The 12,048-nt window shown below is 38.9% G+C and overlaps 1 protein-coding gene across 2 annotated transcripts in view; it reads left to right on the forward strand.

Moving 5' to 3' along the window:
* The window catches only part of ULP1D (UB-like protease 1D), a 113,019-nt gene that overhangs the window by 90,604 nt on the left and 10,367 nt on the right, over window positions 1-12,048 (forward strand). For both annotated transcript variants that reach the window (XM_090005600.1, XM_090005601.1), the window contains one exon: window positions 2,247-2,361. In XM_090005600.1, coding sequence (XP_089861726.1) covers window positions 2,247-2,361 — 115 coding nt within the window. The remainder of the gene's footprint in view (window positions 1-2,246; window positions 2,362-12,048) is intronic.

Here is a 12,048-nt window from a genome sequence, read left to right on the forward strand (position 1 = left end):
GAAATAAATGCGTATACAAATGCCCAACAAGAACACTTGAAACACTTGTGCACACAATGCACAACACAAACTCACAAATGCACAAATACGAACCCAAAAGTCATAAGTTCCACTAACACAAGCTTGGGCTATACTCCCAAAGCCTTAAAAAATACAATGGAGGAGGCCCTTTATATAGGGCTTGGAGAGACCCTTGGAGGGGCTCCCACATAGTTGTTTGAGCCCCTCCAACGGTCACAAATGTGATCGTTGGAGGGGCCCAATGACTAGTAGTGGGCCCCCCAAGGTACAAGGTATAAATGGTACAAAAAAAGAAAAAGAGAAAAAAGGAGAAAAATAAAAAGGAAAAAATGCAATACATATTCAAGAAATGAATATGTGCAAAAATGAAAAAAGACTAAATTACCCCTATGGCTAAATAATAGAAATATATATTTTATATATATAATAAGTAGATACATATACATATATATATTAATATATGTATATGTATTACCTTATATATATAATATATATATATATAACATTACGTGATTTGATTACATAATTTAACAATATTATCTATGATTCTATATTAGTTGATGTTTGACAATGTCTTATGTAGCTCATAGAGACATAAATGTGATTTTATGGTTGTATTTTATGCAATTTATCATTGTTTCATGTGTTATGATTTTTTTTAAATTTTTTACTAATTTTTTCTTGATTTTATTGGTTTTTTTAAAAAAAAATATTAAAAAATTACAATACAATATGATATAGTGTTACTTTGAGCCCAACTGATATGGATAACGATACAATACTGTCAACCTTGCATATAAGTATTGTCTTGCGTATTATTAGATATATAACGAATTCAATATCTAAATGACTATTTTTAGCTTTCTCATCTTTAAATTTAATTACATACACCTCTCCTGATTAGGGAGGTAATCCTAATGATAGAGTCTCAAATATGAGTTTTTATGTATTTTTAGGAGACTCAATCATATCATGGAAGTTAAAAAGCAACAAAAGATCTCTTTGTCATCTACTGAAGGTGAATATAGAGTTATGACCACTGCCACTATGAAAATTATCTAATTATAGTCTTCTCTAAGACATGGGTCTGATCTAGAGTTGCCAATTGGGAAAGCGAGAAGCGATGCACTTTAAAAACTTTAGGAAGTGGGAAGCGCCGGACAACTTAGAAGTGAACCAGAAATCATCTTACAAGCGACCTTGGAAGCGAGGGGAAAGCAAAAAAAAGAGAAAAAAATAAAAAAAAAAACACAAAAAATGAAAAAAGAAGGGGAAGCAAGGGGAAAACACACTTTTCCTAAATTGGGGAACACACTTCCTCTAAATGAGAAGTGCGCTTCCCAATTTTTTGGCACTTCTCAGTATGTTTCGAAAGCACCATGTTTCGCGCTTTCGAAACACGTTTCGGGGCAACACGCTTTCCCATGCCCTATGACGCTTCCGGTAACCTTGGTCTGATCATCTTTTGTCCTATGAAGATGTGTTGTGACAATAATAGCTTTATCTACATTGCAAGCAATCACATCTTCCATGAGCAAACCAAGCATGTCGAGATGGATTGCCACTATGTCAAAGAAGAATATCTTCGAGCAGTTATTGAGCTGCTATATGTGACCTCAAAATGTTAGCTGGCTGATTTCTTCAGAAAGGCTCTCCCTGCACCACGATTTCTGACACTTATTGGCAAACTTTGAGTGACCTCACTGTAAGCTTCAGGGGGAATGTTAAAATATATTATATATACATGCTTAGAAGTATATATATATTTATATATCTTCTTTTTTAAATCAAAATACCAATCAAGGGTATTTTGGTAATTTCACTCCTTTGTATAACTTGTGCCCACTAGGAACATATTTTTCTTTGTTATTTTTCTTTTTTATTATGATTATAATATTATAATGTAAAGGGGAGAATTATTGTAAATAGGCCATAGAGTCGTTGGGACCTCTCCAACGATGCTATTTCTAGCCGTTTGGGAGGCCCAACAGCTATATTGGCCTCCCCACTTCTCTATGAAAGGGACTTCAGTCCATCTTCTAATTCATCCATTTTCTAAGTGCTCTTCTTAATAAAATTATATATTTTTCATGTGGTGTTGCCCTTTGTGGCTCTTGTATTAGCACTTTAATTGTATTTGGTGTATTATTTCTTCGTCCCTTTGTGGACTTGAAGTTTGTGCTTACTTTGTAATATCTATGACCTTTCCCACTGGTTCATGACAGATACCTGGAGAAGGAATGGGAGTACCTAAAGGATGGTTTTGCTCTTCCAGATTTTCCTATCTCATACAGAGTTTGGAGGCAGCTTCCTTCTAAAATAAAGATCAAGAAAATCGAGGTATTTGTTTTTCCAGTTTCATTGGCATGTAGTGTAGATTTTTTCTTTTTGGAACTCTCCATTCGTGCAAACTGAAAACGTTGTTCCCTAGTTTAGTTACAGAAATTTCTTGTCTGATATTTGAAATTACTAGTAAATTACTGTGTTCCCTAGTTTGGTCAGGTTGCCGTTACATACAAATAATTTTTCTTTTTTATTTTTTTTTGGTTATTTTTCATGAAACTAACCTTTCATATGTGATCTACATGGTTTGGTTTGTGGGAATTGTCTCTCGGATCATCCAATTATGACACAAAGGTATGATTTTATGAGCCTTGAAAAATCAATGTCCTTCGATGTGCGATATCTTCTTGGCCCATAAAATCATAATTTTTTAATAAAATACATGTTCCAAAAACCAGTTCATAGCATTTGCAGCATGCTGAATCCATCTATGAGGTACAATTGGCTCACATGACCAATGTCTATGGTTTGTAGCTCGTTTGGATGGCCAGGTCAGCATGATGAATTATATAAATATATATATATATATATATATTTATTTATTTATTTATATTTATATATTTTTTGTGTTGTGTGTGTGTGTGTGTCCCCATGTCCTAACTTTGCCAAAATTTGTCCATACCCTTGTACTGCATCACAGTAGCAGGGGTGGACATCAGGCTGACCCGACCTGAGACCTACTGTGGCCGGACAGGCTCAACCAGCTCCCTGACCTGCTGAAAGCTCAATCTGGCTCTTGTCAAGTTTGGGCTAGGCTTAAGGTGGGTGTGGTAGGGCCCTTTAAGCTCAAATGGTAAATGGGTTGCGATTCACTGTGATGAGCTTTTATTCTTACCCATACTTGGCCCACTTATTACTCTGGACTGATGTAACACAGACTCTTCTAACAGGGCACTGCACCTGGGTCGCACCCACACCCATGCGGGTGTGACACTTGGATACAACTTGCTTTGTGTCAGGTGAAGTCAACCACGTTGAGGTCCATTTCTGTCCAAAAGTAAATTCAGTTAACCCTAATCAAGTCCAGTTTTATTTATATTATATAAATACATAAATGAACACACATACACAGTGTTAACTTGAAACAATTAAAAATTATATATACCCTCCCGCACTCAAGTTTTTTTAAAGTGCCGCATCGCTGCATCTGCACCCATGCCTATGTGACAGTTCTGGACCTATTGAGCTCTGGGTTGCCAAAACCTGGCCCATCTCAGGTCAGGTACCTGACCAGATGTCCACCCCTGCATGGTGGTTGTATCCTTGAATCCACATAATATAAAGTTCAACCTTGCTGTTGTACGGACGGGAAAAGCATTAAAGAAAACCTGAGGAAGCATCACGTAACTATAATGCATCACTTTGAACTGTAAGAATGGTCCACCAGATTCATCAACAGAAAGGAAGGATGAGGAATAAGAGAGAAGGCTGCGGCAGCAAAGGACGACTTCAACCACTTGGAAGTCGTGCCCTAATTCATATATAAATATAAAACAGAAACTGGGTTGGATTAAGTATTTTGGATCCAGACCCAAACACAAAGTAAAATGCAAATTACATAACATACAAGTAGAAAACCCGACCCGGTTACAATACAGTCTTAATACCCTCCTTCAAGTTGTGCATGGTCCTGTACCATGGACAACTTGCCTTTGAGGTACCAGAATCGCACACTCGTAAGTCCTTTGGTAAATAGGTCAGCAACTTGGTTTCCTGTTGGTACATAAACTGGAATAACTTCTTTGTCCTCTACCTTCTGTCGAACGAAATGTTGATCGATCTCTATGTGTTTCGTTCGACCATGGTGGATAGGATTGAAAGCAATTTGAATGGCACTTTGATTGTCGCAAAATAGATCCGCAACCTTCACCTTTTCTCCTATCTCGGTTAATAAATGCCATAACCATGTAACTTCGGCAGTAGCAGACGCCATGGATCGGTACTCAGCTTCTGTGCTGGAGCGTGCGACGGCACGTTGCTTCCGACTACTCCATGCTATTAAGTTTTCATCAACGTACACACAATACCCGGAAACTGACTTTCTATCGTCTGGATCTCCTGTCCAATCTGCATCTGCATACACTTCTAGTTGTCTATGTTCTCCTTTTGCCTTTGATTGACGATAGACAAGCCCATCTCCAAGAGTCCCCTTCAAGTACCGAAGAATTCTTTTAACTGCATTCATGTGTTCTGTACGTGGATCGTGCATGAACTGAGAAACTTGATTCACTGCATACACAATATCTGGTCTTGTAAAAGTAAGATATTGAAGCATTCCAACTAAGCGACGATAGTACTTCAGATCCTCATAGATCTCCCTATTCTGAGCACTGAGTTTATGATTTAACACGCTAGGAGTATTCAATGGCTTGCAGTTCTTCATTCCTGACTTCTCCAAAAGGTCCAAAGCATACTTGTGTTGAGTCAACAAGAGGCTAGTATTTTGTCGATCTACTTCAACCCCCAAGAAATATCGTAGGACACCCAGGTCCTTCATCTTGAACTTCTGACTCAATAAGGTCTTTGTAGCCTCTATATGTTTACAAGAACTTCATGTAATAATAATGTCATCTACATATATGAGAAGTAAAGTGTTGACCTGGTGTTCTCAAATGATCAAGTTGAGAACGAACGAATCCATATCGTTGTACTTCGATGGAGAAACTGTCAAACCAAGAACGAGATATTTGTTTTAGCCCATAAATAGCTTGTCGCAACCTGCAAACATGTGTCTCAGGATTATTTTCTGCATAACCAAGGGGCTGCTCCATGTAGACTTCATCCTTTAGATCTCCCTGCAAGAATGTATTTTTAACATCAAGTTGACTAAGAGACCATCCATGCTGAACCACTAAGGATAACACAAGACGAATAGTTCCTATTTTTACAACTGGACTAAAGGTCTCGTCGTAGTCTTCTCCATATGCTTGTATGAAGCCTTTAGCGACAAGTCTTGCCTTATATCTTTCAATGGATCCGTCAGGTTTGTACTTGATTTTACATGCCCACTTAGACCCTACGACATTCTTATCTGGAGGTCTAGGAACTATTTCCCAGGTCCTACATTCATGCAAGGCTCCCATTTCTTCATTCATAGCATCGACCCATTTCGATGACAAAGAGGCTTGGGAGAAATTGATGGGTTCTTCCTGTTTTTCAACCTGTGCAACAAATAATTGCATTTTTGTAGAAAAGTTCTCGTAGCTTACCCATCTTTCAATAGGATGTATGATCCTTTCTAAATGTCTGACCTGCTCAGTTATGTGGGGAGTATGCCTCCTCCTGACATATACTGCCCCTTTAAATCTTCTGTCATTTGAACAAGGTGTACCAGATGTCAGGGTTTCTTCTGCGATGGGAGACACAATAGATTCCTGAGCATCTGTCAACGTGTTCCCACTAGGTTCTGCATTGGCTTCCATGGGCTTACACTCATCTATCATTGTATGGCATAGAGCAGAGTCATCCATCTCTAGTTGATCAAATAATTCATTTGCTATCCACGACTGATAGCTTTCTTCTTCCTTGGTAACTCTATCTCCTTTGTTCAAGTCCTGAACATTGTCCTCATCAAACACAATGTTTCGTGAGATTTTAATGCGTCGAGTGTCTGGATCATAGCATCGATATCCTTTATATTCATCTATATACCCAACAAACCTGCATCTACAAGCTTTATCCTGAAATTTGTTACGTTGAGAACTATCAATATGAACATAGCATACATCCAAACACTCGTAGTTGATTGTATTGAGGTTGGGTACCAAACAATACGAAATAAGGAGCCAAATTATTCAACAATCTCATCGGTAAGCGGTTTATTTTGGAGAAATTCAGTAAATTCCTTTGATAGATACTCTCTCCCTCCGTCACACTGAAAATGTTGGATACTTGTCGAGAATTGATTGACAACCAGAGCATGAAATAAACGAAAGAATTTGAGCACCTCAGATTTATCTTTCATAAAATAAATTCAAGTATATCTGGAATAACTATCAATGAATGTGACATAGTAACGACTACCCGACAAAGATGGTTGTGGAGCAGGTCCCCAAACATCAGAATAAACAAGTTCAAAAGGAAAATAAGTTCTTTCATTTATTGAATTAAAAGGAAGTACACGACTCTTACACAATTGACAACTAGAACAAAGGAAACCATCAATCTTATTATACGGACTTGACTTTGAAATAAAACCGCTCGACACAAGTTTCTCAAGAAAAGAGTTACTACAATGACCCAAACGACGATGCCAAATATTTGGCTTATTAAACGAAGACAAACTCAAACAATCCTTAGATGAATCCAATTTGAATGACTGATCAATGGACGAATTTGATCCAGCCCTACGAATAGGTGAAGAAGTTTCTTTGAGGACATACATGTTTCCCTTTCGCTCTCCCTCAACGAGCGTCTTCTTCGTGAGTGGATCCTTGACACAGACAGAAGGAGTAAATTCGACACAAGAGTGAATATCATCAACTAGTTTAGGAATAGAAATAATATTTTTGACAATATTAGGAGAATGAAAAACATTGGACAATTTTAGGGAACCATCGGAAAGAGGAATATTCATATTTCCAGTGTAAGTTATTGGATGGAGAGCTCCACCTCCAGTTTTAATACTTGCCTTTCCATGATAAGGGATAGGTTTCAAAATCTTACCAATATCACCTGTCACGTGGGTTGCAGATCCAGAATCAATGTACCAAGTTCCCTGATCACCCTGTTTGAAACTCAATCCTGACAAAGCTGATATTAAAAGATTCTTGACATTGTCTTCATCCCTTTGATTTCCTCCAGTTTTTCCCTTACTTGACGACCCTGTGACATTCATTTTCCCCTTGTTTTGCGAGTTGTGCCAACAATTTACTTTGATATGTCCCTTTTTGTTGCACAAATAACATGTTGGAACATTTTTGAAATTTTGATTTCCCGAAAACAAACCTGACAGTGTGTTAGGCGTGGGCAACAATCCACGCCCCCCTTGATTATTTCTTATCTGTCCATGTCCTCCTCGAAAGTGTCCACGTCCTCTCCCTGAATGTCCCTGTAAACAATACTTCTTGGCTTCCTGAATTGTTGCCTACATCTTCTCCTTTAATGGAAATTTCATATTGTAGCAATTTGGCCCGAAGATCCTCAAAGTTAGGAAGTGAAGGAAGACACAGGAGAGATGTTACCAACATATGATAATCTGATCCAAGCCCGTTTAGTGTTGGTTGAACTTTATCCTTATCAGAAATCACACAACCCACCATAGCCAACTGATCTGTGATCTTCACTTTGTTCATATACTCTGTAACAGTCATTATCTTTCTTTAGGAGTTGAAACTCCCTCTTCAAATGCATAATTCTTGCTTTTGAAATTTGTGAATAGGTCTTCGCAAGTTGTTCCTACAACTCCATCGATGAGCACTCATCTGGAATACCTACAAGAACCTCTTGTGAAAGAGTAGAGGTATGTAGGCTACAACAGCTTGATCTCGTTTTCTCCAAGTTGTAAATTCGAGATTTCGAATCAACCTGTTAGAAGCCTCCCCTTTATCATCCATAACTTACTGCACGATAAATTCTGGTGGTGCAGAAATCGTTCCATCTAGGTGTCCATAGATGTAATAACCGAAAATTTTATGCGAATTTTTATGCAATTAGGTAGAATTTAGGTGTTTTGGGTCTAGGATCCGCTTCCCGGATCCATAAGAATCATACATATGTAAATTAGTATATATATATAATAATAATAAAAATAAATAAATAAATAAATTTTTTTTGGGTTTGAGTCACAGTTGGACCCATTTGGATCCAACCTGTGGATCCACCTTTATAACGTGATCGGATCCATATTCAAAACTGGACCCGGATCCACTTTATTGTTGGATCTCGAGTCACGGGTCGTGGGGCTCAGAACCGGACCCGACCCGTACCCTATAAAGTGAAAAAAAACAAAAAGAAAGAAGATATATGTTGAGAGCCGCTACAGGGTTGCCTGATAAGGAAGGGCGTTAGGGTTCTCTCAGAACCCTAACGCCAGAGAGATCGATGGGAGGGGGGGGGGGGATTGCGCAGCCGCCGGAGGTGAGGGTAACAACCCTCCCTTTTTGGGCTCCCCTCTACAAAAAGGAGCCCCAAAACCCTCCTCTCCCACTCTCGCTGGCTTTCTCCCTCTCTTCCACCCTCTCGTCCTTCTCTCTCTGTCTCTCGCCCCGATTTCTTGTTTTCGTGTGCGGCGGCGGGACCACTGGCACCGACGACTTCCCAACCGCAACAGTCTCTTCCTCGTCGGAACAAGTAGGTTCACTGTGATTTTTCTGTGGTTATAGCATTTGCTCGGGTGTGTGTGGTAGACCGAGAATCCCGAATGGAGACGGGGATTCTCGGGCTCATGGTGCCGGAAATCCCTAACCCTTAGAGTTTGGGGATTTCAGAACCCTGAAAGAAGGAGATGGATGGGATTTCGGTAGTTGTGAAAGGAAGATCAAATCGAACATGAAGTTGGGGTTTTCTGATTTTGGGTCAGTAATGGGGTGTATTGCAAGGGTTGTCGAAAACCCCAAATCACTCGATTTGGGGATTTCGACTACCAGGAACCCAATTGAAAAAAAAGGGTTGGGGTCTGCGATTTCTAAGTTAGGGTTCTTGTGGTTTTGCATATGCGTCAATTTCCAGCATGCATTGTGTTGTTGTTCGAGCTTGTTTTGGGATTTTTCAATTCAAAGGTAGGGTTCTTATGACTCTTAGAGTCTATTGGGTATCCAGCATGTGACAAGCTGCTTCATGACCCATACGCGTGAACCTAAAGTGTTTAAAATCCCTAATCTGCATGTTTTTAGCGTTGGAATATACACATATGTAATAATACCATAATACCCGAAAGGGGTATTATGGTCTTTTCACAAAGTACCCAATAAGGGTACTTATTTTATTTCTTTTATTTTACTGTTTTTTATTTTTGTTTTTATTTTTTAAAATGTATTTTTTGGATACCGAAAAGGGGCCCCACAATGGAGTCGTTGGGGCCCCCAACGGTCACATTTGTGACCGTTGGGGGCTCCCAACGACTCTATTGGGAGCCCCTTTGGTCTCCTTTTCTTATAAATAGGGGGAACCCCCCTTGTATGTTGTATTGCTCTCTAGAGCTCCTCTTCAATAATAGTCATATTATTTTTCATGTGTGTAGCCTTTTTATAAGGCCCTTCGTATATCACTTAGTGGATTTTCTCTCTTGTGCTTGTTGCACTTGTCCGTGTGGGACATAGTGAATGCTTTAGCATTCTTGGTTTCTTCCGCATATTTCATTACATGGTATCAGAGCCATACGATCTTCTAAAGGTAAAATCGTGTCTCTCTCTACTTCCTTTCTTTCTCACATCTTCATTGTGTAGCAATGGAAGTCAAGATCGATCTATCATTCAAACTCAATGGAAAAAATTACATGATGTGGGCATCCGCAATGGAGAATAATCTCAAAGGCAAGAAGCTTTGGGGTTATGTAATGGGAACCGTTCCGGAACCCCAACTTAAGCTCACAAAGATGGAAGGAGATCAAGAGAAAGCACTTGAAGGCGATGCTCGTCTCAAGGCCATTGAAGATTATAATCATCAAATGGAAGATTGGGAGAGCAACCATGCAAAAATCCTAGCATGGTTTATGAATAATGTCGAACTCAAGGTATGTGCAAATATTGCAAAATTCCGCCGGGCAAATGAAGCTTGGTTTTTTATGAAGGGTATGTTTACCCAAAAGGATCTTGCAAGAGCTTATTTTTTGCAAGAAAAAGTAAGAACCACAAAACAAGGTGACATGAGCATACAAGATTATAGTGCTCTAAATCTTTTGTGGGATGAATTGGCTCTTTTAGAGCCTAAATGGGTGGCTATGGAGGATGTGGTACTAAGACAAAAACAAATGGAACAAGATAGATTGTTTCAATTTTTATTTGGGCTTCATCCCGAATTTGAACAAGTGATATCCTCACTTCTCCATAGATCCACGTTTCCTCTCTTAGAAGAGGCTATTGCCGAGATTACTCAAGAAGAGACTAGGCATAGCATGGGTAAAAGCATAGAGGAAGTTCTTGCTGTATCTAAACCCGGCAATCATGTTAAAACATACAAACCACCTCATTTTGGTAAGCAAGGGAGTGGTGGAAGAAAAATGATTATATGTCATCATTGTTATGAGCCGGGACATATTAAACCCGTTTGCCCAAAGCTAAATGGGGCATTCAAGCCAAAGGTGGCTTCCGTTGAAGAATCCACCACCAAAGAAGATGACGGCAAGAACGGGGATCTCAAAGATACTCTTAGACAAATCTCATTGGCTCTCCAACAAATTCTAAAGGTCACTTCTTCCACCTCCGGTGCCGCCATTGCCTCATCATCACCTCCCGGTACGTACTCTTGGATTTTAGATTCCGGAGCCTCTTTTCACATGACTCCTCATGAAAATGCATTAACCAATGTGCACACCAATTCAAAATTATCTTGTGTCTCTACGGCCGATGGAACTTTTCTCAAAATAAATGGTATTGGAACTCTTGATTCTAAAAATATTCAAAATTTTCTTGTTCCAAAAGTTAGAATAGTTCCTAAATTAAATCTTAACCTCTTTTCCGTTTCTCAAATAGCCGACCATGGATGTGAAATATCTTTCTCATCCCAAGGGTGCTTTGTGCAGGATCTCCGGTTCGGGAAGCGGATTGGGCAAGGCCATAGGAAGGGAGACATTTATTTTATGGATAACTTAACACTTCCAAATACCTCATTTTGTACTTATGTCCAAGACAAAAATATTGAAACTTGGCATAAAAGGCTTGGGCATCCAAGTTACTCTAAAATGTATCTTTTTCCTTTTGGAAACAAGTTTTGTAAAGAAAAAGATATCAATTGCAAAGATTGCATTTTTTGGAAAAATGAAGTCTACTCCTTTTCCTATTAGAACCTTTGTGACAACAAGACCTTTTGAATTGGTGCATTCCGATGTATGGGGACCATCTCCGGTTTTATCCAAAGGTGGTTATTCGTAATATGTTACATTTATTGATGATTATACTAGATACGTATGGATTTATTTTCTTAATGTTAAATCGGAAGTTTTTAACTTCTTCAAAGAATTTCATGCAAAAGTTCAAAATCAATTTCAAAGTCAAATATCCATTCTTAGATCCGATTCGGGTGGAGAGTACTTATCAAATGACTTTCAATCATATTTAAAACAACATGGCATTTGTCATCAAAAATCTTGCCCAAGAACTCCTCAACAAAACGGTCTAGCGGAGAGAAAACATAGACATATTTTAGAAACCACTAGATCCTTACTACAACAACATAGACATATTTTAGAAACCACTAGATCCTTACTACAACAACAACAACAACAACAACTACGCCTTCATCCCAAAACAATTGGGGTCAGCGATATGAACCAAAAAAGAAATTCATTTTGGGTCTTCCACATGAATCCTTTTCCTCCAATCATTTCTATCCAACGCCATGTCCTCGGTGAGGTTCAAAGCATTCATATCCTTTCCTATCATCTCCATCCAAGTCTTCCTAGGCCTACCCCGACCTCTTTTAACTAATATATTTTCCCATTTCTCCAACCTTCTAACTGGAGCATCATTAGGCCTTCGCCGAATATGTCCAAACCACCGTAAACGATTCTCTCGCATCTTATTTTCA

This window comes from Nuphar pumila, chromosome 5 (assembly GCF_984573655.1).
Source record: "Nuphar pumila chromosome 5, dmNupPumi1.hap1.1, whole genome shotgun sequence".
Lineage (NCBI taxonomy): Eukaryota > Viridiplantae > Streptophyta > Magnoliopsida > Nymphaeales > Nymphaeaceae > Nuphar > Nuphar pumila.